Source organism: Caretta caretta, chromosome 10, assembly GCF_965140235.1.
Source record: "Caretta caretta isolate rCarCar2 chromosome 10, rCarCar1.hap1, whole genome shotgun sequence".
In the NCBI taxonomy this organism is placed as follows: domain Eukaryota; kingdom Metazoa; phylum Chordata; order Testudines; family Cheloniidae; genus Caretta; species Caretta caretta.
Window position 1 is genome coordinate 20,567,438 of NC_134215.1, and position 26,919 is coordinate 20,594,356.

At 39.1% G+C, this 26,919-nt stretch overlaps 2 protein-coding genes across 4 annotated transcripts in view; both read left to right on the forward strand.

The window, feature by feature from the left end:
- Positions 1-2,118: 2,118 nt before the first annotated feature.
- Positions 2,119-4,146, forward strand: TNFRSF17 (TNF receptor superfamily member 17). Its single transcript, XM_048867473.2, has 3 exons — positions 2,119-2,361; positions 2,690-2,836; positions 3,582-4,146. Exons 1-3 carry the CDS (start codon positions 2,244-2,246, stop codon positions 3,848-3,850), a joined length of 534 nt encoding a protein of 177 aa, XP_048723430.2. The 5' UTR covers positions 2,119-2,243; the 3' UTR covers positions 3,851-4,146.
- Positions 4,147-7,173: 3,027 nt separating this feature from the next.
- SNX29 (sorting nexin 29) overlaps positions 7,174-26,919 on the forward strand; it is a 435,642-nt gene continuing 415,896 nt past the window's right edge. For 2 of the 3 annotated variants that reach the window (XM_048866549.2, XM_075132756.1), the window contains exons 1-3: positions 7,174-7,293; positions 22,062-22,126; positions 23,603-23,655. In XM_048866549.2, the coding sequence (XP_048722506.2) occupies positions 7,287-7,293; positions 22,062-22,126; positions 23,603-23,655 (125 nt within the window). In that variant the 5' untranslated portion in view covers positions 7,174-7,286. The remainder of the gene's footprint in view (positions 7,294-22,061; positions 22,127-23,602; positions 23,656-26,919) is intronic. The other variant, XM_048866552.2, reaches the window with a different exon arrangement.

Here is a 26,919-nt window from a genome sequence, read left to right on the forward strand (position 1 = left end):
CTATATACCCTGTACAGTTTCACACGCCAACCATTTAACTGTATCTAGTGTGGGGTTACAAGGCTTTACTATTTAATCAATAACTTGGGGTAGACCCTCCTTGGCCAAACCCCAAAACTCAGCTCACTTCTGAATCCTCTTGCCCTCTGTCTTGCATTCACAGCACTAGGGCATACACCAGACCTGTAACCAGTCCCCTGGGAGTGACCCCCTTTAGTGTGCCAGACCCCAAGTGTCCACACAGTTCCACAGGGAAACGTCTGTGGCTCCACAACTCTGAAACGAGGCCTTCAGGTGCCAGCAATCCTTGTCTCTCTCCATGGCTCCCTGGAGCAGATCCAGCCAAACCAGACTGCTGCAGGAGATTTGTAGCAAACTCCTTCAGGGCACAATGCTCTCAGTAAGTATTTGCAGTGACACCAGGCAGTCTTTTAAAAACAGGTTAACAATTTGTTAATCACCTGGTCTACAGAATCTGAAAGTCCTTAGGTTATCATAGAGGAGCAAAGGTTAAGACAGAGTTCGGAGAGACTAAAGCCAGGGCTCCCTTGAACCAAGCTGCTGTAGAAAACATCTTTGCTTCATTTCTCTGTCTCTCCCATTGTCTTATTCCTAGGCCAGAGCCTGTGTCTCTGAGCGTTCAGCTCATAACACAGTAGCTCACGAAAGCTCATGCTCAAATAAATTGGTTGGTCTCTAAGGAGCCACAAGTACTCCTTTTCTTTTTGCGAATACAGACTAACACGGCTGTTCCTCTGAAACTTATCTTATCTTAGTTCTCTGGACACAACTGTGCTATATTCACATATTCAGCTGCCTCTACAACTAGATGTTAATTTTCCATCACTGGGGTTCCATTTGTCTATGTGTTGATCCATTCAAATGTGTTGATTCCCGCCCAGACAATCCAGCCACTATATGTTGCAAATACCTAGCTGGATCTTTCATGTCCTAGCAAGAAAATGAATTCTTTCCCCCCAATGTGTAGCAGTGCCAACGTGGTAGGTAGAGAGTCCACAAAGAGCTCATAAAAACATTACAGAAAATGTCCACATTTATCACACCCTCCCCCTGTGGTGGGGGGATCAATGATAGCAAGGAGGGATCTCAGTCCATCACAATGTCAGGTTTCCACTTCTCCAACAGACACAAAGTCAACCAGTGAAGTCCTAGGCCTCATTTACCTGGGAATTGGCCCTTTTAGCATTTATCCATGCTGGACACTAGCTGCAACTTGCAATGAGCTAAACAGTCATCATAAACTTCCTATTATTACACTTTCAAGTCCTGTTCCTTTCAATGCTACTTTGCCTCCATGATACTGCAAAGAAAGTGAAAAAACAAAGAAACAAACAAAAACAGCAGACCGTGGCCAGTTTGGGCCAATGGGAAAAATTCCATCCTGACCCCAAAACAGCAATAGGTCAGATCTGCAGCATTGAAAAACTGCAAGTAAGGAGAGGAAGGGCAGGGCAGCTTGAAAAGCTAAGGAGGAGTTTAAAAATGTGGCATGGAAGGGAACTTGAGAAACAATCAGCCCGCCCACCTCCCAAGCCTAGCCAATGGGAAGCAGAGGATCTGAGAGGAGGAGAGGTACAGCCTCACCAAGCATGCATTCTGCGGGTGTGACTTTGTCACCTTCTCTATCCACTAGACAGTCCTCTTTTTTTCTCCTCTATTCATCAACAATACTGCATGTTGTTTGGTGGTTACAATGGAACAGAAAAGAATAAAAATTAAATCAATGCTTCCTGGAGAAGTTTGCAGGCTAGAATGAGATATAATTGGTATGGATCCATAACTTTGAGAGAGAGAGAATACAACAAACTCCTGAAGGCAGGGACTAACTGTTAATGAAAATGCTTGTTTGGGAATCCTGAGACTTTTTCTACAGTCTGTAGTGTTTAGCACCTGCTTGAGAAATGCCCTCTATAAATAATCAGTTTCTGTTTCAGACAGAATTTACATTGAAAATTACTTCCATCCAGCTGGACGGTCCTTCTAGAAACTTGAATCTGCAGTTGCTATTCAAATGAGCAGCCAGAGTCCCTTGAGAGGCCTCAGGTGAAATCCCTATTATTTAATATACTCTTTTTAAGAAGAACCTTGATATTTAGCTGCTGTTGCTGGCCACACTTACTACTGTTTGTACAAAGTGAGAAGTGGAAACATTCTTCCTCCTTAGCTTGTCCTTACTCTTTAACCATTTCTGTGGCTTCCTAGTTCACTAATTACTGACCCCGATGGCTCAACATTGCTTCAAAAATGAGTATTTTGACAGCTTGCTGCAATCTTGTATACCCTGTCACCTTCGATGTTCCAGTAAGCCACCTTTTTCATGTCAGAGCTATTGTAATGAGAGTAAGTACCAATTCTGTAACATTATTTGTTTGTGCTGTGCATTTTCACATTTGTACTTTGCATTGATTCTAAACATAAAACATGAAGAATGACACTAAAGTTTACGAGACCAAGTATAAAATCTGTACAAGATTGAAGACCTAAACACAGTATTCTATATATCAAATGAACTATGTTAGGAAAAGTAAATGTTTCAAGCTACCTAGCTGTCACTCACCAGAAAAAGAAATTATTCCTTAGAGATGTGAGAGGCTTATAGATTAGGCCATGTATTTATTAATTGCTTGTTGTTTTTAATGTACATAATATGTCTCCTTTATTTTAAAAGGTACTACAGGTCAAATAAAAGTATCAGATGGAATTCTTTGGATCGGTTTGGGAATAGGAGTGATTTTAACATTCACAGTGTTCATATTAATGGTCTTGTTTAAAAGGAGGCACGCAAAACAATCAAAGGAAGAACTGAAAAACACAGGTACAAAATATGATTGTCAAGAAATACAATTCTTTGTAAAATATTTTCAGATTGTTGTGAATTTCCACTATGTTCTTTGAATTTATAATTTTTAGTCTAGCCTACATCACCAGATTCTGATAGTTTTACTCATGTTGGAGAGTACATTATTCCACAAATAGACGCACTAAAGTCAATGAGACTAACTGTGGAAAAAAGTACTTTCCAACATGGGTAAGGATATCATGTTATAGCCAATAGTAGTTAGGAGCTCTCTGGTCTTGGCTAGAGAATCACACTTGTTTTTTAATTCCAGTATATATTTTTAACTTGCTTATCCTATTTTGCATTGGAAAATTGCTATAAACTCTTAACAGAATTTCTTTATCAAGGCCCAGTCCTTCCTGCCATTGAAGTCAAAAGGAATTTTACTTGGCGGGAGAATAAAGATGGAAGATTAGCCTCGCAGCTTGTAAAGTGTAAATTGACTTGATTCAACCCTGTAGCCTCTCAAAGCCATATATATATTTTCCCTATGGCAGCAAAGAATTAAATTACTTTTTGACCTTTTCATATCCATAGATATTTACAGCAAAGATGCTTCTGTTAATTTTATATATATATATGATAGTAAATATATAATAGATTCCGTAGATGTCCATCCTAAATTTGAGAGCGGGGGCACGTTCAGTAGATTCTATGACTTGACTTTACTGACTGAGATAGCATGCCATGTGAACTAAAATATTTTTTCATATCTTCACAGAGTCTGCAGTGGAGCTGAATGTTATACTCAAGGCTGATACTGAGACCAGTGTGAATGCAGATATAATTGGAGATTCCCTCCAAAGTGAAGCATCACTGACGTATTCAGTGGAGGAATGCCCTTGCGGGGACTGTGGCTTGGTGAAACTCCAAACTGGCTTTGATACTTCATTCCCATTACCAGCCACAGAGGAAGGAGCTACTGTTCTGGTTACCACAAAGACTTCTGAATATTGCAGCTATATTCCAGATTCTATAATGACTCTGTGATAGGGAGATTGATTATTATGTAGTAAAAAATGCTTCAATCAGTTCATCCAGTATAGGTATACTCATATTCTTATTATTTGCTGTCAGTAGAGAAGGATAGTACATGTGGTTTCTTTATAGCTCTTGCATTTAACTTTCATTGGTATTATATTATTTCTAATTTTAGTCTCTCTTGGGAGCTATTTACTGGAACTTATAAGCTATAAGAACCTCTATTCAGGGAAAACTTTTCTGCACTATCATTAAAGACTATATTTACTAGTCAAAAGGTTGGATGTGCATAAATGCCATCAATAAGCAAGCTCAAATGTATATTTAATAACCATGTCACAGAAATAAATCTTGTACCAAAATGTTTTTGTACCAAAATGTAGTACTAAGAGGTGCAAAAGAAAAGGAGGGGAGAAAAAAAGGTGTGTAGCATCATTTTGGTACCACTTCAGAGATCCAGGTTCTGAGACTTTGGGGCCCAATGAAAATGGGAATGCTTGCAAAGGAAGTGCTCCAGTATTGGATATATTTATGGAATATGTAATTATACCCAGTTAAGATACCTCACAACTGTTATACTGGAAGAAGAGATGGTATTGCAAAGCCTCTAATTGCCAATCTGGTTTCTGATAGTAGAGGAGGGCTTTCTTATATGGATCAAACATTTTCAAAAAATATTTAGCAGGGATTTACTCTCAGTGTCAACTAGCTACATGCAAAAAATTCAATCTAAAGTTAGGCATGCGTACGCACCTAAATAAGTGTTCTGGTTTTCATAGCTGCTGAGCACTTGCAGTTCCCATTGAAGTCAATGAAGGCTGTTGGTGCTCAGCAATAATCACCTTTGTACTACTAGAGCACCGTCCATCCAAGGATCTCAGTGTGAAGGAACAATCATGAGTGAATTAAGACTCATAACACAAGAATAACCCACATCTTTAAGATGGGGAAATTGAGGAACTGAAAGGAAAAAAGATTACAAAATTTGCTGAACATCACACTCTGCACGTCTGACACACAGGCCACATATTTGGGCGTCTAATTATGGATTTAGATGCCTAACTCTGGCTACACAAGTCTGAAAATTTTGGCCAAGCCATACATCATGGGAATCTAAATAAGATGTACTGTAACTGTTTCTATTATAACAATTGCATTAATCTTCATTTGTGCTTGGGACCTGTTCAAGACCTTGGATCTATGCATGCATATATAGCCCTTAATCAAAGAAAGTAGATTTTATTCTTATTTGTTTTGCTACCTAGTTTTCCCAACTACTTTTGTAGTTTTTCTTGGTGCTGTGTATTTTGAAACATCAACATTTGGGATTATTTTTGGTTAAATGATACTTGACAACTGTATTTAAGTTTTAAATATTTTATTTTTCACTAGTTCAATCCATCTTTCATTTATATATGGTATTTCTCATTTCAAATTATTATTTTGAAGATACAGCTCTTTGCTCTGAAACCATTATCTGTACATGCAAAGAATCATGAAGGGAAGTTGCTTTATGAAGCACATTAGAGAAGAAATACTTCAGAAGCTTCCAAATTACCACAGGACTACATCTATTGTGGATGTTCACATTTGGATGATTATGCTTCTAAGAGTAGAATGGCTTGGAGTTCACGGCTGTTTCATGCTGCTCAGGCTAGATAGGCCTGAACTGTGAGATGTGGATGTAGGTTTCTACTTTAGTTTCATCAGAAGGGGCTGGTCCCCAAGAAATTAAGTTCAGCTCATGTTCAGGAGTGAAAAAAGGTTCACAGTTGATAATCTGGTTTGGTTTTTGTTCACCTTACAAAAAACAAAACAAAACAAATGCATGATGAAAAGTTTGCATGGATACCCCAGTTCTCCCCAAGTTGGAGTTGCTAATACAATCTGGACCTTGCCTTTTGCTTTCTGACAGCACCACCTCTCCTTTTCCTTGATTGCCTCTGTTTCTTTAACCCAGGTTATTAGTTAGCAGAGAAAACTGGACCTGACTCTCCCATTGAAATGGTTATTACTCTGCTTCCAAACGCCCCGCTCTGCTGTTTCAAAGTAGCAGCCATGTTAGTCTGTATCTGCAAAAAAGAACATGAGTACTTGTGGCACCTTAGAGATTAACAAATTTATTAGAATGTAAGTTTTCGTGAGCTACAGCCCACTTCATCGGCTGCATAGAATGGAACATATAGTAAGATTTTTTTTTTTATAAATATATACACATACGCACACACATACAGAGAAGGTGGAAGTTGCCATACAAACTGTAAGAGGCTTAAGATGAGCTATTATCAGCAGGAGAAAAAAAACTTTTGTAGTGATAATCAAGATGGCCCATTTAGATAGTTGACAAGAAAGTGTGAAAATACTTAACATGGGGAAATAGATTCAATATGTGTAATGACCCAGCCACTCCCAGTCTCTATTCAAACCTAAGTTAATGGCAGCTAGTTTGCATATTAATTCAAACTCAGCAGTTTCTCCTTGGAGTCTGTTTTTGAAGCTTTTCTGTTGCAGACTTGCCACCCTTAAATCTTTTACTGAGTGGCCAGACAGGCTGAAGTGTTCTCCTACCGGTTTTTGACAGGTTTCAGAATAACAGCGGTGTTAGTCTGTATTCCCAAAAAGAAAAGGAGTACTTGTGGCACCTTAGAGACTAACCAATTTATTTGACAGGTTTCAGAGTAACAGCCGTGTTAGTCTGTATTCGCAAAAAGAAAAGGAGTACTTGTGGCACCTTAGAGACTAACCAATTTATTTGAGCAAAGCTCATGCTCAAATAAATTGGTTAGTCTCTAAGGTGCCACAAGTACTCCTTTTCTTTTTGCAATTTATTTGAGCATGAGCTTTCCTGAGCTACAGGTATTGTTTCATGGTCTCTGTGTATATGTCTGCTGCAGTTTCCACGGTATGCATCTGATGAAGTGAGCTGTAGCTCACGAAAGCTCATGCTCAAATAAATTGGTTAGTCTCTAAGGTGCCACAAGTACTCCTTTTCTTTTTACCGGTTTTTGTGCATCCTTAGCAGCCCTCTGCTTCCCCAAACTGCTCTGAGCGGGGCGCCTAGGAACAGCCAGAGGCTGAACAGGGGGCTTCCCACAATGAGTGGGGCCGAGAGAGCCAGCCCTCGAGCTAGTCAGAGATCCGCCCACCAGGGGAGGGGCCATCGCAGGACCCCGCCGTAAGAGCGCCCTGCCGGAGGCAAGGCTGCTCTCAGCGCTCCCCCTTGGCGGTTGGGGAAGCGCACGCGGCGGGGGGAGGAGGGAATGTCGGAGCTGTCTCTCTCGCGTCGTTAGGCCTCCAGTATTTACCTTCCGGGTCGGCGGGGCTTCGGTTCCGGGGCGGGGTGTCCGCTCTGTGTGTCCCCAGCCCGGCTTCGCTCTGTGGAGCTGTCTCAGCGGGAGCAGGGGGGCTAGCTGCAGTACCGGGGAGGGACCGGACTCCGGGCATCATGAGCGGTGAGTGCCCGCCCGAGCCCGCGGGGAGGGAGGCTCAGGCTGTGTTGCAGCGCCCGACTGAATCCCGGCCTCCCCCCTCCCGCTATCCCCACTCTCTGTGGCGCTGCCTGGCTGCTGGGGGTCATGGCGCGCCCCGTGCCAGCCGGTGCTAAGGGCCGGTTAGGCTGGCGGCTCCCGCTGGGGGCAGGCTGACGTGCCGGAGGGGTAACCTAGTCCCTAGGCACTGGAAAGGTGGCCCCTCCTACTTCGGATCCCTGAATGAGGCGCAGCTCCCCTCCTCCCCCTTCATTTTTATTGTGTGAAGCTCAGTTCTCTAGGAACGTGTGAAACCCCAGACCCTGCAGCGCTAACCCCCTGAGAGCCACCGGACTGTAAACACCTGTAAGGCCGACTGCTTTGAAATCAAAGTTGCCTGAACTGAGCAAAGTGCAGAAAGTAAACAGAGCATAAATAATGTAATATTCTTACTTAGTACACTGAGATGTGGTTAGTAACCTGAACAAAGAAGCGTGTTTGCTGATGTGATTATTTTTTTAAGTGACAATATGAAACCTCCATCTGCTATTCCTGAAATACACACACCAGTTCTGTATCTATTGTGGTTTTTTTTCTACCCTAAATTAACTGCAGGGTATTTAAGGTGAAGTGAGGCAAGATGGTGTTCACTGAATCTTAAGATTACAGCGAGAGAGGAAGAATTGTACAGTTTTGCCCAGGCCTCAGTTTTTCTTGAACTGACCATTTATCTAATAAATATTGGATCTAGGGCAATACTATCCTTGCAGGGGTGTGTGTGGGGGGAAATCAGCATGGAGGCTAATTTCTGAGGTGGAGGGAAGGGTGGGTATTGGTCACACAAGTTGAAGTACCAGGACTGGTAGTAACAGTTAACAATAGTTCTCTTCAAATGGGATTTTACATGAGCAATACTTTAAATATAATTTTCAAAATGCGGATTGACACATTCTGCATTCAAATAGAGCAATAACTTAGTTGTAAAAATTGACTTGAAATAAGGCTTATCAGAGTTGCTCATAAAACACAAATAGCATGCTGAGGGAAATCATCCCCCAACCCCGAGACTGTCCTTTTTTCTGCTGCAGTGAATTGGGAATTAGGTCCTGGGTTCTGTTCTAAACTCTACTGCTAAAATGTTTAACCTCTGTTGATGAAAGGTGCAATTTTAACATTTAAAGTATTAACTGAGGCAGCTAAACCCCATGTGGATTCATGAATTACATTGGCTATGAAAGAGAAACTATACAACAGATGAAAGTGAGAGCATCTTCCTAACATTTTCTCTGGGTATATCTGGCATTTGTATTTAGAAAAGTTATTTATCAAAATAATTTTGGCTTGAAAGGAGATGAAAAAGATGATCATAGACCCACAGGGAAAGTTATTAGTATTTTGTGAAATGCAGGTAACATTCAGACTTTCAAAACACAAAAAATCTTTTCTCAGATGTTCAGCTTCATTTCAAGTTTTGCCACTATATTCATTTATACTTCGAAACTACCCTGGTAACCTCAAGTGGCCTGCATCTGCTTTTTAGTTGTGGTTCCAGTCCTGCAGTGAGCTCAACCTGGATGTAGGATCAGGGCTTAAGTTGTTATTCGGTGGTAAGTCGTTGCACACTTAAGCAATGGAATTTCCTTTTACAGTTAAAAAGAACAGTTGACATTTCTACGTAAAACTTTGGAAGCTGTTTTATTAGCAGCAGTTTTGTCCATAGTTTGTTTATATATGATATTTCTTGTCACTATTTTTCTGAATTACCAAATCTTTGTTTTTGAAGCCTTCATCTATTTTTTTTACCAATAGAGAGACATGTATGGTGCAGGTAGAATTTTCTCTAAATTGGAATGTTTCTCAGCTATCCAGGACTAGATTATGCATAAAGCAACATTACTAAGGATGATAGGCCAAACATTTGACCTGCCTTTATAAACTTGTAAATCTTGCCAAGATCTATATGAGTTTAACTAGACAATAAAGTGAAACATGTATTAATAGTTTTCCTCTGAAAAAAGTAGGGTTTATGGGAACATAAACTTGGGCGTCACGGAACAGAGCAACAGGAAAGAGAAAAAAGAAAAGGAGTCTCTAATGTGCCACAAGTACTAACACATTTATTTGAACACAAGCTGTCGTGAGCTACAGCTCACTTCATCGGATGCATGCAGTGGAAAATACAGTGGGGAGATTTTATATACACAGAGAACATGAAACAATGGGTGTTACCATACACACTGTAACGAGAGTGATCAGGTAAGGTGAGCTATTACCAGCAGGAGAGAGGGAAAAAAACCTCACACATAAAAAACATACACATTGTGAAGAGAGTGGTCACTTTGGATGGGCTATTACCAGCAGGAGAGTGAGTTTGTGTGTGGGGGGGTGGAGGGTGAGAAAACCTGGATTTGTGCTGGAAATGGCCCAACTTGATGATCACTTTAGATAAGCTATTACCAGCAGGACAGTGGGGTGGGAGGAGGTATTGTTTCATGGTCTCTGTGTGTATATAATGTCAGCTGCAGTTTCCATGGTATGCATCCGATGAAGTGAGCTGTAGCTCACGAAAGGTCATGCTCAAATAAATTGGTTAGTCTCTAAGGTGCCACAAGTACTCCTTTTCTTTTTGCGAATACAGACTAACACGGCTGTTACTCTGAAACCAAAAAACCAAAACCCCCCTTTTTTAGTTTTAATCAAGGTGGGCCATTTCCAGCAGTTGACAAGAACGTGTGAGGAACAGTGTGGTGGTGGTGGGGGAATAAACATGGGGAAATAGTTTTACTTTGTGTAATGACCCATCCACTCCCAGTCTTTATTCAAACCTAATTTAATGGTGTCCAAGTTGCAAATTAATTCCAATTCAGCAGTCTCTTGTTGGAGTCTGTTTTTGAAGTTTTTTTGTTGAAGAATTGCAGCTCTTAGGTCTGTAATCGAGTTACCAGAGAGATTGAACTGTTCTCCGACTGGTTTTTGAATGTTATAATTCTTGACCTCTCATTTGTGTCCATTTATTCTTTTGCATAGTGTCAAGGTTCGTTCCCCACTCTGAACTGTATGTGGGGACCTGCATGAAAACCTCCTCAGCTTACTTTTACCAGCTTAGGTTAAAACTTCCCCAAGGTACAAACTATTTTACCTTTTGCCCTTGTACTTTATCGCTGCCACCACCAAACGTCTAACAGATATATAACCGGGAAAGAGCCTGGAAACGTTTGGAAACGTCTTTCCCCCCCAAAATCCTCCAAAACCCTATGCCCCCCTTCTTGGGGAAGGTTTGATAAAAATCCTCACCAATTTGCATAGGTGAACACAGACCCAAACCCTTGGATCTTAAGAACAATAAAAAGCAATCAGATTCTTAAAAGAAGAATTTTAATCGAAGTAAAAGAATCACCTCTGTAAAATCAGGATGGTAAATACCTTATAGGGTAATTAGATTCAAAACACAGAGAATCCCTCTAGGCAAAACCTTAAGTTACAAAAAGACAGAAAAAGAGGAATCTACATTCCATTCAGCACAGCTTATTTTCTCAGCCATTTAAAAAAAATAGAATCTAACGCATATCTAGCTAGATTACTTAGTAAGTTCTAAGACTCTATTCCTGCTCTGGTCCCAGCAAAAGCATCACACAGACAGAGAGAGAGAGGTTTTGTTTCTCCCTCCCCCCAGCTTTTGAAAGTATCTTGTCTCCTCATTGGTCATTTTGGTCAGGTGCCAGCAAGGTTATCCTACCTTCTTAACCCTTTAGAGATGAAAGGGTTTTTCCTCTGGCCAGGAGGGATTTTAAAGGTATTTACCCTTCCCTTTATATTTATGACACATAGAGACTGTCCAGTTTGGCCAATGTACATGGCAGAGGGGCATTGCTGGCACATGATGGCATATATCACATTGGTAGATGTGCAGGTGAACGAGCCTCTGATAGTGTGACTGATGTGATTAGGCCCTATGATGGTGTCCCCTGAATAGATATGTGGACACAGTTGGCAACGGGCTTTGTTGCAAGGATAGGTTCCTGGGTTAGTGTTTTTGTTGTGTGGTTGCTGGTGAGTATTTGCTTCAGGTTGGGAGGCTGTCTGTAAGCAAGGATTGGCCTGTCTCCTGAGATCTGTGAGAGTGATGGGTTGTCCTTCAGGATAGGTTGCAGATTCTTGATGATGCACTGGAGAGGTTTTAGTTGGGGGCTGAAGGTGATGGCTAGTGGCATTCTGTTATTTTCTTTGTTGGGCCTGTCCTGTAGTAGGTAACTTCTGGGTACTCTTCTGGCTCTGTCAATCTGTTTCTTCACTTCAGCAGGTGGGTATTGTAGTTATAAGAAGGCTTGATAGAGATCTTGTATGTGTTTGTCTCTGTCTGAGGGGTTGGAGCAAATGCGGTTGTATCGTAGAGCTTGGCTGTAGACAATGGATCGTGTGGTGTGGTCTGGATGAAAGCTGGAGGCATGTAGGTAAGTATAGCGGTCAGTAGGTTTCCGGTATAGGGTGGTGTTTATGTGACCATCACTTATTAGCACTGTAGTGTCCAGGAAGTGGACTGCTTGTGTGGACTGGTCCAGGCTGAGGTTGAGGTATGCTCAAATAAATTTGTTAGTCTCTAAGGTGCCACAAGTACTCCTTTTCTTTTTGTGGATACAGACTAACATGGGTGCTACTCTGAAACCTGTCATTATGCAAGGCACTGAATTTAGCCGTATGGAGTGGAAATCCATCAACTTCATGAAAAAACTTGTACAGATACATTTACAACACACACTTTGCTTCTCTACAAAAGAAAAAGGACACTAAACTATCTAAACTGCTGCATGCCACAAGGGACCACAGCAGTAGTTCCCTTAACCCATCCAGCAATATTGTTAATCTATCTAGCTATACTCTTAGCCCAGCTGAAGAATCTGTCCTGTCTCGGACCTCTCCTTCTGCCCCTCCACTCCCATGAACATGATACAGTTCTGTGGTGATCTAGAATCCTATTTTCGACGTCTCTGACTCAGGGAATATTTCCAACACACCTCTGAACAGCATACTAACCCACAGAGACCTTCCTACCAACACTACAAAAAGAAGGATTCTGGGTGGACTCCTCCTGAAGGTCGAAACAACAGACGGGACTTCTACATAGAGTGCTTCCACCGATGTGCACAGGCTGAAATTGTGGAAAAGCAGCATCACTTGCCCCATAACCTCAGCCCTGCAGAACCAAATGCCATTCAGAGCCTCAGAAACAACTCTGACATCGTAATAAAAAAGGCTGACAAAGGAGGTGCTGTCGTCATCATGAATAGGTCAGAATATGAACAAGAGGCTGCTAGGCAGCTCTCCAATACCACATTCTACAAGCCGTTACCCTCTGATCCCACTGAGGATTACCAAAAGAAACTACAGCATTTGCTCAAGAAACTCCCTGAAAAAGCACAAGAACAAATCGGCACAGATACACCCCTAGAGCCCCGAGCACGGGTATTCTGTCTGCTACCCAAGATCCATAAACCTGCAAATCCTGGACGCCCCATCATCTCAGGCATTGGCACCCTGACAGCAGGATTGTCTGGCTATGTAGACTCCCTCCACAGGCCCTACGCTACCAGCTTCCTGAGGAAATTACAATCCATCGGTGATCTTCCTGAAAACACCATCCTGGCCACTATGGATGTAGAAGCCCTCTACACCAACATTCCATAAAAAGATGGACTACAAGCCATCAGGAAAAGTATCCCTGATAATGTCACGGCAAATCTGGTGGCTGAACTTTGTGACTTTGTCCTCATCCATAACTACTTCGCATTTGGGGACAATGTATACCTTCAAATCAGCGGCACTGCTATGGGTACCGGCATGGCCCCACAGTATGCCAGCATTTTTATGGCTGACTTAGAACAACGCTTCCTCAGCTCTCGTCCCCTAATGCCCCCGCTCTACTTGCGCTACATTGATGACATCTTTGTCATCTGGACCCATGGAAAAGAGGCCCTTAAGGAATTCCTCCATGATTTCAACAATTTCCATCCCACCATCAATCTCAGCCTGGACCAGTCCACACAAGCAGTCCACTTCCTGGACACTACAGTGCTAATAAGCGATGGTCACATAAACACCACCCTATACCGGAAACCTACTGACCGCTATACTTACCTACATGCCTCCAGCTTTCATCCAGACCACACCACACGATCCATTGTCTACAGCCAAGCTCTACGATACAACCGCATTTGCTCCAACCCCTCAGACAGAGACAAACACATACAAGATCTCTATCAAGCCTTCTTATAACTACAATACCCACCTGCTGAAGTGAAGAAACAGATTGACAGAGCCAGAAGAGTACCCAGAAGTTACCTACTACAGGACAGGCCCAACAAAGAAAATAACAGAATGCCACTAGCCATCACCTTCAGCCCCCAACTAAAACCTCTCCAGTGCATCATCAAGAATCTGCAACCTATCCTGAAGGACAACCCATCACTCTCACAGATCTCAGGAGACGGGCCAGTCCTTGCTTACAGACAGCCTCCCAACCTGAAGCAAATACTCACCAGCAACCACACAACAAAAACACTAACCCAGGAACCTATCCTTGCAACAAAGCCCGTTGCCAACTGTGTCCACATATCTATTCAGGGGACACCATCATAGGGCCTAATCACATCAGTCACACTATCAGAGGCTCGTTCACCTGCACATCTACCAATGTGATATATGCCATCATGTGCCAGCAATGCCCCTCTGCCATGTACATTGGCCAAACCGGACAGTCTCTACATAAAAGAATAAATGGACACAAATGAGAGGTCAAGAATTATAACATTCAAAAACCAGTCGGAGAACAGTTCAATCTCTCTGGTCACTCGAATACAGACCTAAAAGTCGCAATTCTTCAACAAAAAAACTTCAAAAGCAGACTCCGAGAGACTGCTGAATTGGAATTAATTTGCAAACTGGACACCATTACATTAGGTTTGAATAAAGACTAGGAGTGATGTGTCATTACACAAAGTAAAACTATTTCCCCATGTTTTTTGCCCCCCGCCTACTGTTCCTTACACGTTCTTGTCAACTGCTGGAAGTGGCCCACCTTGATTATCACTACAAAAGGTTTTTTGTTTTTTTGTCCCCCCCCCACTGGTAATAGCTCACCTTACCTGATCACTCTCATTACAGTGTGTATGGTAACACCCATTGTTTCATGTTCTCTGTGTATATAAAATCTCCCCACTGTATTTTCCACTGCATGCATCCGATGAAATGAGCTGTAGCTCACGAAAGCTTATGCTCAAATAAACTTGTTAGTCTCTAAGGTACCACAAGTACTCCTTTTCTTTTTGTGGATATAGACTACCACGGCTGCTACCCAGGAAAGAGAAAGTATGCATCATATTCACATCTCTCTTTAGGTAGAGAATTAGGCAAACTCAAATGTAATCTGTTTCAACTATGTCCCGTTTTGAGGCTGGGACACTATCATTTATTGTCAGACACTAGCATATACTTTTAGAGTTTATAATATAATAGATAAATGATTAAGGACAAAAGTTTTAACTGACTTGTTTAATGCATGTGAATTTTTTTATTCATCTTTAGTTTTAAGACTAAGATTTTTGACTAGGAATAGTGCAAAATCTTAGTCTTAAAACAAAAAGATGAATAGGACAATTTGCGTGAATTAAACAAGTCAGTTAAAACTTTGGTCCTTAATCATTTTTCTATGATATTACGAACTCTAAAAGTATAAATGTTTGTGTGTGAGAACCAGGAATTGCCTTCGACCACTGTTTTTCAAATTGAAATGCAAATATGGTACAAAAGTTAAAAAACTAATTAGACTGGTAAGTTTATTAGTTGTATTAATCTCTTGCCTTAGTAACACAGACTGAGTATTTTAAGGTGTGAGTTTTTAGATAATGTCCTTTTAACAGAATGTGGAACTGTACTGATACTTGTATGAAATACTGCCTGATAGATATTTCCTGTAAATTTATATCTACTTTATTAATAGTCATGATCTACTCTTACATGCTAGAATATTTTTTTGTGGGTGAGATGACAACCCCAACTAATATAGACATGAACTATATTCAGTATTATAGCATTTTGGACTTGCCATGTACAGTACTGAATAGCTAAAACTGTCAGGGGCTGTCACACAAATAACTAATTCACTACATTTGCTGACTGTAATTACCAAACTTTGCATATTGGAGTCTGCACACTGTGGAATTTCTTAGGTTATTGTGTAACAGAACCCAGTTTTATTAACCGAATGAGAGAGATGTATTCAGGTGAATTGGAGGGTCTTCAATATAAATGATTCATATCAGGGGACATAACCTAATTTTAGATGTGGAGGTGGTTTGATAAAGGGGGCTTTGGCTAAACTAGGTTCTGGGGGTGTGTGTGTGTATGTATATTTGGACTGCTCAAATGTCAACCTTAAAATCTATCTATCTATAATATTTTACTTTTTCATTGTAACTTCAGACTTGAATAATGTTCACATTTAAATGCTAACCCATTGCTAAAAAGGATAATAAAAGTAATATAAAGTATACATATATTTTTAGGGTTGGCATTTGAGTGGTCAAAAAATAACTGGTCAGATATTTTAAAGCATTAATTTTTAGAGTAGTAACACAAAAGCGTAAGATGTTAGCCTTAGATATTTATGCCTAATTACAAAAAACAAGTTACTTACTGAGTTGTTTCAACTCAGAAGAATATGAAACACAATGAAATGAATCTTTAAAAAATGAAAGAAATAATTACTTTTATTCTTTTTAGCAATGGGTTAGCATTTAAATGTGAACATTATTCAAGACTGAACAGTTACAATGAAAAAGTAAAATGAAATTAAACAGAAATAAAACACATAGCAACTCTGAGAGTCCTTTTTAAAGGCACTTATGCTTGATAGGCGCATGTTTTCTCTGTGTTGGGGGAGGAGGCTTAATGACTGAATGCTCCTCTTTCTCCCCCACTCTTTTCTGAGTTAATTTCTGTAAATTTGTCTAGTCAGTTTAGATTTAAGCTTTTTGAGGCAGGGATCATGTCTTTTAACTTGTTTAATGTGTTTTGTAAACTGCCATGTACAGTGATGGCCAGGTATACAAATAACGGTACAGATATAGACATATATTGTTTGTTCTAGAGATTCCAATCAGTTAAGATGCTCAGCTTTCAATTAGTTCACCTTTTTCCAAACAGTTGGCATTAGCATATGTGAAAATGAATGATCAATACATTTAAGTAGGCTTGCTAACAGATGGCACCATGATGCAACTTACCTTTCTGATTGTCATCTACATAGGGCATTCTTGGTGGAATATCTGACAGTATTTGATCCTGGTCAAATAATAGGTGGTCAATTGTCTGGTTTGGCAAGCCTAATTTTTTTTTTTACCATTACAAGACACTGTAGGTGAAATGATACAACAGATTTACTATGCTTCCAATGTAAACTTAGTCTTAATGCCGACAAAGTCTTTAACTTGTCACTTATTCAAGATGATTTTATGTGCTTGGGTAGTGCAGCGAAGAAGTGTTTTTGCCTTTAACTTCCTGAAACTGACTCAAATCCTGACCTGGGTTACAAGGAAACAGGAACCTGAAGAGTCTAATTTTAAGCACTATTTGTGTACCACAGCCTTCGCTGTGATTGTCTTTGCATAAGAGAGGATGAGCACTCAAATAGTATCAGTATGGCCTGACAAGAATTAGGTGTATTGACAGAGCTAGGTACTAAAGCTTTCTGTAGTATGGCTAATTCAAGGCAGCACCATTGAACACTATATTCAAATACAATTTTTAAAAGCTGATCTTTGTTCGTATCTGAATTTAATCTTATTTTCTGCATATGTAGTGGTTAGGTGTATTAGGATGAATTAAAGGACACAGTCAGTTTAAAAATCATGCTTCTGTCTGAGTTATTATAACTATAGTTGCTACAAATAGTTCTTAAGATCACTGTAACTTATACGGATTAGATGAAAACTTTTTTTTTCCACTTGCAAAATCAGTCAGTTTCTGTTCATGTGTGTTTGGATCTTTCTCATACAATACAGAGAGTAAAAACATTTTAAAAATAGAAAAGTAAAACCACCAGAAATGGGGGGCAACTCAGAGGCAGGTGCAATACCTGAAACTAATTTTAGCTCATTTTTTAAAACTAATAACTTTTAAAAGGAGGGAGTCTCTTCATGCTTTTCTTAGTTTTTGCTTCTTTAAACTCATATGTTCATTGTCATTTTTAGAGTTCTGCATGGACTTCCTTTTTTTTTAACATAATAATCTAAATATAACTTTTCTTCCCCCCAGTGTGACATATTTAATGTGAAAAAACCTAGTAATATATATGGTGCTGCAAGTTTACTGCTATTTGAATTTGCATGGGAGCAGTTCAGACATCCAGCTTTATGACTGGGCATCACAATAACTTAAGCTGTGTGTAAATTGTGAAATGGAATGCAGTAGATACCTCCTAATTGGTACCCCCTTGTGAGTGGGTGCCTGAATGGGCCACACTGAGGATGCTATATCCAGGGCAGACTACAAGGAATAGGGCAGACAGTCCACCAGACTGGTTGTTTATTCTTTTAGATTCACCACGCCTGTAACAAAGCAACTTCTGTAATACCACACTGGTTACCAAGAAGCCAAATACAGTCCCCTTTAACTGTTCTAGCTCTTGACCTCTATCTAGATAGCCAAGTGTAATATAGTGAGTGGTTACTGAAAACCAGATTTACCATATTTTAGGTCCACCAGTCCGAAAGGATCGACACTGATCCCCAGGTCAACATGAGTTTTAGATCTTACCCAATAATCATGCAGATGCCAATCCTTTAGTAAGTAAAACTTAAGGTTTTAATGATAAAAGGAAAAAGAAGGAAGAGAGTTGCAGTCTTCAAGAGATCAGTATACATACAGATATGTGAAAAGTCCTTAGGTCAGTTTCATAGCAGAGACTGTGAGGCTGCTGATTTGTAAAAAGTCTTTATGGAATTAATTAAAAAAGTTATAGTCCAATAGTTAGTCCAGGTGTAGAGTTTGTTCAGATTCTTCCATTAGAATTCCAGGGTAAATCCAGAGTAAACCTGGAGACCTCAGTCTTGTTACTTGGACTTTGCCTGTCAAAATTTAAGCAGACCTGAGATAAAAAGGATCAGGCCTGGGCTTTTTCTTCATAGTCTGCTGGCAAGCTGATAAGCCTTTTGATAACAATTGCCACAGCAAGACCTTTCCTGTATGAAGAATAAGCAGTGTATATTGTTGCTTTGAAGCTGATCTTCAATTTCCTATGAATATACAGGAAAACTGCGTTCATTCATATAAGGCAATTAGCCATTCAAACGATCAAGGCAGTTCATAATAGCATAGATAATTGAGCTGAATACAATGCAAATAATATTAGGGTGCTACTGTAGACAATAATACCTCAGAACTAACTGATTCCTCCTAGAAATCTTTGAAAAATATTTTGGACCTCTTTATGTCCTCAGATACAGTTGTGAGACTCCATTAGAAGGGAGTAGTAATTATGCATGCGTATCTTGTATGCATGTTGTTTTCAAGGTCAGCTATTCATTCCTGTTGTTGACTCCTCGCTTGAAGTCCTAATCCACCTCTCATCACACTGTTCTCCACAGCAGCCAATTGTGTTGCTATGAATGGAGAATTAGGACTTCAAGTGAGATAATTAGGGCCTGATCTACTAAAAACAACAATGTTACTGTTATCATACAAATATCCCTAGTATCTTTTTAAAAGAAGAAAAATTTAATATAGGTAAAATTGGCTTTCAGTTGTGTTTTTTAAAGACTTATCAAGAGGTATACCCATTAGGACTTTAAAGGATCATAACAGTTAACTGAGGCTTGTAATACTTTTTTGTGTTTATATATTACATTTAATATGCTGCTTTAAAGAGAATCAGGGTAAAATATATAGTTCTAAAAATATTACTAGCTACTAATCTTATAAAAGATGAAAAATGTTTTTTATTTTTTACACTTTACTCTGCTTGGATAATGAAACTAGACTGACTAGTCTCACTCTGAATCTCTTGTACTGTGAGTTGCTGATACATTTTAAAAATTATTGGGGAATTTTTTTTTTAATTTAGCTTTTTGTAAACCCCTTTTTCTTACAAAATATACACATCAAACATGACAATATCATAGTTTTTCTGACTATGAAACAGAATTTTTTTTTAAATTGTACTGATCAAACTGCTGAAAACTATCCATAGTTTATAACATTGTTCTTGCTGGAATCATCCGAACTCCTCATCTAAACTTCTCAAGAAAATTATTAGCAACAGCCGTGTGCAGTCATGGTTGAGACTAATACAGTTTTAACTGTAGTGTGGACTCAGCTTTAATTTCACATCCATACTATGGTTGTATGCTGACTTGCTGGTATCACACCATTCAGTTTTTTAGCAGAGTCTGCACGACAGTGATAAACTTAATCTGGTATGTTCTACGTATTTATGAATTTCTGTTTTGCCTATCAATTTGGTATCTAGGTGATCAAAGGTTTATGTTAATGGATATAATGGTGGCAGAGTGGTATGGATTTGAAAATTGACACATGCGTTCTACCTTGAAGAAAACCTTCCTCCACATAATTAATATTATAAAACTTGTTTCCATTTGAATGAAAGCTGCTTACCTTGTGAAATTCCTACAAACTCTCATTCTGAAATAGCCTGGGACTGCTGACTTTAAGATAAGCATCTCATTGTATTTTCCCTGTTACCTTGAAAGAGAAGGGAGTATTGAAGAAATGAGTCTGAGGCAACATGGGGAATGCATGTGTTTAATTGGTGGTTTTGATTATGGCTGGATTTTACTAAGAGTGTACTCTCACTGGCATGTTTTTCTTGTACAGATTTGTAAGTGATTTTGATTATTTGTGGCACACTTAGACCTGCAGATACTTACTCCCTAAAAATATAAATAAAACCATAGTACAATATGACTTAATTCAGCGAAGTTGGAATCTCTGATAAAAATTTTTAGGACTGGAATAATAATGATTAAACAGGTCACGGCTGATGTGCATTGGCATCGCTGTCTGATGAAGCCTGCACAGTGTACTAAATTAGCTGTACTAAATTTGACTCTAGCCAGAGCTACTGGTATCACCTTCATGTGCACAGAGTTCTTAAAAAAAAAAAAAAATCTCGAAATGATTGCACAACTTGATTCAAACTTCAAAATCTAAAGTTAACTCTCGGTAAATTGATAATGGAAAATGGCAGTGGTTTCCAAATGAGCACCACTGAGCTCTTATATAATTAGATAATAGTAATTTAGGTAATAAAATATACTTGTTTTTTTTACTCTGGATTCACATCTGGTACAGGCATCCTGTGTTTTCTGGAGTCCAGCTCTTGCTGCTACTCTGAAACCTGTCATTATGCAAGGCACTGAATTTAGCCATATGGAGTGGAAATCCACTGCATGCATCCAATGAAGTGAGCTGTAGCTCACGAAAGCTTATGCTCAAATAAATTTGTTAGTCTTTAAGGTGACACAAGTACTCCTTTTCTTTTTGCGGATTCAGACTAACACAGCTGCTACTCTGAAATCTGCAGGAGAGGAGCAGCTTCCATGGAATGAATTGTGGTTAGTTTTAATCTCTTCTCCTGCTTGGGTAAATTGGAGGTGCTTTGTGCAGGAATAGTACACATATGAGATTGTGTAATAGGTGCTCCAGGGTGATGGGCTGCAAGAAGAAGAGAGAAATGTTTTCCACCCCTTATACCTTCTCCAGTTCTTCAATGTTGTCTGGGTAATAGGTTTTGCTAGGTGATGAGGGAAATTTATTCAAGTAGAATTCTGATATGGAGGTCAGAGTTTTATATGAATCTGAATATCCTTTGTAGGGAGGAGGAGGAAGAACAAGAAGAAGAAGAAAAGTGTGGGCACAGAATGGTCTAACTTAGGGCCCAGAGAGATAAGGTGGTGAAGTAATATCTTTTGGACCAACTTCCGTTGGTCAGAGAGATGAGCTTTTGAGCTTACAAAGCTCTTCTTCAGGTCTGTGTAAGCTTAAAAGCTTCTTTCTCTCCTCAACGGAAGTTGGTCCAGTAAAAGATATTACCTCACCCACCTTGTCTATCTAACATTCTGGAACCAGTACAGCTACAACAACACTACGTATAACTCAACGTCTGACATATTAGGAGTAGTGGCAGATAAGTGTAGGAAGTCCTTTTAAAAACCTGAGAGAAGACTAGATTAACAGTGCACAGTGACTTAGCCTAATTAAACAGCAAGCTTTATGTGCAGCCAGACATGTTTATAAAAGATTTTCCAACCAAGCAAGGTGTGAAAGCTGACACTGCATACTGAAATTATTTAGATTAAAAAGTTAAATGTTGTGGCCTGTGCATTAATGTTTACGTGTAGTGGCTTGCTTACTAATTAACTTTACCTGATTGGCATTAATCAAGAGAAGACTATGTTAATACTGTTCTTAATATTTTAAGAACTGTAGAGTAATTTTTATTGATTCCACAAAAAGAATAACTTATTAAAATCAGACTGACTGACTGATCATCTACCATTGTTTCTGCATATTAAATAAAGGGTATCTAAAAAAACAAAACAAAAAGGTCTAATCTTGCATCCTCTTACTCAGAGAAGTACTTCCGTTAACCTCAGTGAGATGACTAGTACATGTGAGGAAAGTTTTCCAGAATTGGGACTAGTATATTTTTGTTAAAATAATAGAGCTGTGTTGAATTTTAGGATCAAAGAACAATGACACCAAAAGACAATTTCTTCTAGAGCGGCTACTGGATGCAGTTAAACAGGTAAGAAATCAAAACAATAAATACAAGTTTGCCCCAATTCTAAAAATCTTTCTGCAGTATATAAATGCTGAGTTGACGTTTCTGTCAAGAGCTGCTATTATTCTTCCCTCCCCTCTTCAATAGATGGAGGGGGAAACTTGCTGTTCTTAAGAAGTTCTCTCAGGCCTTGACTTCTCTAGGAAAAAAGGTGTGTTAGCTAATGTATTAAAATCGCAGAGCAAACAAGGCAAGTTATAGTTGTAACACGTTTACTAGTTGGGGTAAACCCTAGCAGGGAGCCTGGGATTTACCTTGACCAGTTAAGATGCTGTTAAAACTACAGTTTACCTGTCTACAGTAGGATTTTAACATCATTCTATCTACAGAGTTAAAAAATGCAGTCTCCCTGCCCAATGTAGACATGGTGTTCTGTTCACTCAAAAGTTATAAACCCAGAACTTGGTAGATTTTTAAGGCTAGAAGGGACTATTGCGATCAACTTATGTAGCAGGATTGTGGGTAGAATGTGAAGAGAAGTTTGGGGTTCTGTATGGAGTTCTGCTTCTGTGATCCATGTTTGTGCATAGTGGTCCAATGGAGAATTCTGCCCTAATTCTGTAACTGAATGTCAAAACTCTTGAGACCGTGTTACAAGAAAATATATGCAAAAAAGTTAAATAATTAATAGCTTAACTCAGAAATTTTTTGAGAAATCTCTGATAACTTTAAAAAAAATGTGTGGAAGTTTTCGGAAGTTTAGAATAAAAAAAATTCTAAGTTGGTTACATTAATAAAAAAATCTAGGAACATGCAATGCTTTTGATATCCGGGTTGCCAAATATGACAGATTTTCATTTAGTAGCTAAAAGATAGAAAGGTTTGATAATGCACTGTGTGCTGGTGGTGGAGATAGTGGTAAACAGTATACATTAGTAACATATTTACTTTGAGTTCAGATATATGTTGATTTTTTTTCTATTTCAAATGTTGCTTGCCTCTCTTATCCCATAAGGTTAAATAGAGACAATGCAGGTATGATGCACTTTTTCTTCCCCATCCCAAGTTCAAAATTATTATTGTTTGTGAGTATCTGTGCAATCCTGGATATAGTGCTTGCTTCTGTGAGTAGACGTAGCACTACTCACTGAAGTACATACTGTTCCTGGAAGCAATAAGTGTGTGCAGATTTAAGCCTGAACTAGTAATTGGATTTAGAAATGGAGAACATCATCATCTTAGTGAAACAGGTTTTGGATTCTTGATCCTCCAGACAAGTTAACAGAGAAGTTACTTGACTTATTAAAAGTATTTTAAAATAACTTTTAAAGTCTGTATTTTCAGAATGTTTCTTTGGTGAAAAACAGAACTTTATTTATGCTGAGTCAGTGAACATCTTTTTTTTGGTTTGTTTTTAAAAATTAAAATTAAATTAAAATTAGAGCATTTAAGGATTTTCAGTTTCTTAACACTCGTGTTATTTAAACTTATTCATTACAGTGTCAAATCCGATTTGGAGGAAGAAAAGAAATTGCTTCAGATTCTGATAGCAGGTAAAAAGCTTTAGGGAGCATGTCTAAATTTATATATCATTATTACATAGGCTATATAATAAAAAGATATTTGGCCCACTTCAAAACATGCTTGTTTATGTAACTGCTGATACGAGAAACTCTTGGTTGCCTTCTTCATATTGGTGCACATGAATCATATTCCAGACAAAGAGGATTCTTAGGTGTTTGCAGGATTAAGGCAAAATGCTGAATTCCAAAGTCTGGATATAAGTAAAAAAGAACTTTATTTGTTACCCCAATACTTCTGTTTTTAAAATGACTATATATCTTATATTTATATAGATGTCTTAAATCTAGCCCTGTTCTGTTATGGGTTTCCTATTTTAACCAATTAAAAATGAACATATGAAAACTGAAGGTTTTTTTTCTTACTCCCGATGTTCTTTAGCTGCAAAAAGCATTTTCTCCCTAATCCTCTCTCCCTGCCACAAACTGCCTCCTCTTAATTGTAGAAATGCCAATTGAAAATTGTCATTTAGTTTCTGTTGTCATTTAGGTTCCCGTTGGTCAACTAGGTTATAGCGTTGAGTAACAGGTTGATAGTGTAACTAATTATTAGGGCTGCTGTCTTTTTAGTGAAAGCCAGCAGAGACCAGTTGAAAGATTCTGATCATCTACCAGAATGTACATTAAACTCCACTGCTGCCTGTCCTAAATTCTTAAACCAACTCCCATTTCAGTTCTGTAAACTAACCTTGAACTTAGTTAAGCTGCCTTTGGAGAAAAGTACCTAGACTAGAGGTGGAAATGGCAGCTACTTCTTCCTTATTCACTCAGCTGCCTTTTCAAGGTAGTTTGTCATCCATTGACCAGTTTCTTATAAACTACACTGCTTACCTAGATTTTTTTCCCCATAGAAAGTGAATTAAAATGGCAACTGTGAATTGTTAATTCTTGTTTTTATTGTGTATTTTATATCTCTCCCGCACCCTTTGTATGTTGCTTGTCTTACTGTGAAAGCTTCTAGAGGCAGGGACTGTCTTCCTGAGTGTTAACTGTAATGTTAAAATAGAAGTAGTTATTTCCAGATTCAGAGCAAAAACTTCTGATCCAAACTACTACTTTTTGCAACGTTGCTCTATTTCTGAAACAATTTGTCAAGAATTAGAAGTTTGGGTATTCCTTTTAGAATTGATATGTTGACAAGCATGGACATTTGGGATTTAAAAAGCCTAATGCTAAGCCAAAAAATGACATGGTTTACTCATAAATGTCTCTTGAATCAGGCAGAATGCTCATCTTGCTCAGTCGTGTTATTTGGCTGTAGTTAGGCAGCTTAAGTCTTAATTAAACAGGAAGTGAAAATTTTACATGTAGAGATTTCTGATCACATATTTTTCCAGTGTGATTTGGAGCTATGCTCAATGGTTGAGAATATTTTTGGAGGAGAGAATAAGTCACACTTAGGGCTTATTTACTCTACAAAATTAGGTTGACTGAAATTAGGTTGACCTACAGCTACGTCAGCAATTACATTTGCTGTTGGTGTCCACACTGCCCTCCTTCTGCCAGTGGTGCATGTTCTCATCAGGTGCGCTTGCACCAACTGACAGTCAGAGTGTAGGGCTCACAGCTGTCTATTTCACAGCTGGAGCCCCCAGGCCCACAGGGCTGACTGCCTACCAGCAGTGAAATAGACATTCTGGTCAGTTTATTGGCGGCTGCTATTTCAAATTTTGTCTCTGGCTCTGGCTGTCAGCCCTGGGGTTGCGGGGTGGAGGGTTCCAATTGTGAGCTTGGCGCCTGGCTGACAGCCAACAAACAATGTAAGTAATGCAGAGTCTACATGGACACTGCATCAGTCTAACTACATCAATCTAAGTGCTACACCTTTCGCGGAGGTGAGTTTTATTAATTTGATGAAGTGGGTGACTTACATCAGCGGGAGTACCATTGTAATGTAGACACTGACGGAGTTAGGTCGACATAAGCTGCCTTATGTCACCTTAAGTCTGAAGTGTAGCCCAGGCCTTATGTGGGTTGCAAATTTTACGAGATTTACTAATTTCAGTGATGTTCTTTCATCTTTTTTTATAGCTGGATTTTTTAATTGTTCACAGTTCTCCAGTGTCCAGTAAACAAAGGGCCATTTTGTTGTTGGTTTGTTCTGTATAGATTCTTATATCACATGCATCATGGTGATAGTATCTGTTATCTACACACAAAATACACATGACTGAAACACTTTTAGTTTCCAGTGGCTATTATTTTTCATATAATTTTGCTTTTTCTATAGATTGCTATAAGAATTTATTACTCCAGCATGAAAAATGTTTCCATTTCATTTTGGGAGACATAATTCAGTTTCTCATAGTAATATTCAGTATTATTCAGTTTTCTTGCTTCATGCACCTGCTTTTAATTGTTTGATATCTCTTCCTTGTCAGCAGAACTAGAGTCTCTGTGTTAGCTGTTGCCTTCAGAACTGCAAGAATCAAGTGGATTCTTTTGGTCAAACTTTGAAATTCCTATTAATAGCAGTTATCTTTTAACAAAACATTGAATTATTCATATTTGTTCATAAAATTCCATCTTGTCTATCTTTTCCATAATGTGTTACTTTATTAGTATTGCAAAAGAAGTTTTCTTAGTATTTCTCATCAAAGTTATTCTGTATGTAAAAACCTGTCATGGTTACAGGGCTTGCCCAGACAGAGGACGGAGGCTCAAAAAATAAAGGCAATGTCTAGGAAAACTCAGAGGTAAACTCACCCTACTGTCACCAGTGTTGTATGGTGATCAGACTGCCTCCTTAAAACCAAAGTATTATTTATGTAACAGTAGGAACAAAGCTTGACAAGAAAACAAAGATTTTAACACCGTCTACACGCATGTCTATCTCATGTAAAAACTTACTGTCTCCTGATGATAAACAGGCAGGTTTAATTTCTTTGGAAATCCCTAGGTGCGGCCTCCTGTGTTTGTCTGGTTCCCCCAAATAATTTCTGCCCCCTTTTTGAGAGAGTGGTCCTTTTTAAACTTGCCAGAGTTCTTTTGATCTCCTGTGTTTGTGGGCCCTTTTCTGTCTTGGTCCAACCCAGTTTATAGATTAGATGGAGAGGAAGTAAAATCATCAAAGCTAATAGTCCTGATATTGTCCCTTAACAACTCTCAAATGTTTGTGGAGGGATTGTTGTTCCTTGCCTGGCTGCCTGCAGTGTATTCTTCAGTATGCATTATTTTTCCAAACGAAGTGTGAGAGCACTATACAGGAAAAGTTGGTTTATCCGGCACTTAACAAAC

Bases quoted from the DNA above. Each gene is read 5' to 3' on its own strand.
- TNFRSF17 (XM_048867473.2), top strand. From the start codon at position 2,244: ATGGCTCAACATTGCTTCAAAAATGAGTATTTTGACAGCTTGCTGCAA. The intron at 2,362-2,689 runs GTAAGTACCAAT...TTATTTTAAAAG, and splicing joins TCAGAGCTATTGTAATGAGA to GTACTACAGGTCAAATAAAA. The intron at 2,837-3,581 runs GTACAAAATATG...ATATCTTCACAG, and splicing joins GGAAGAACTGAAAAACACAG to AGTCTGCAGTGGAGCTGAAT.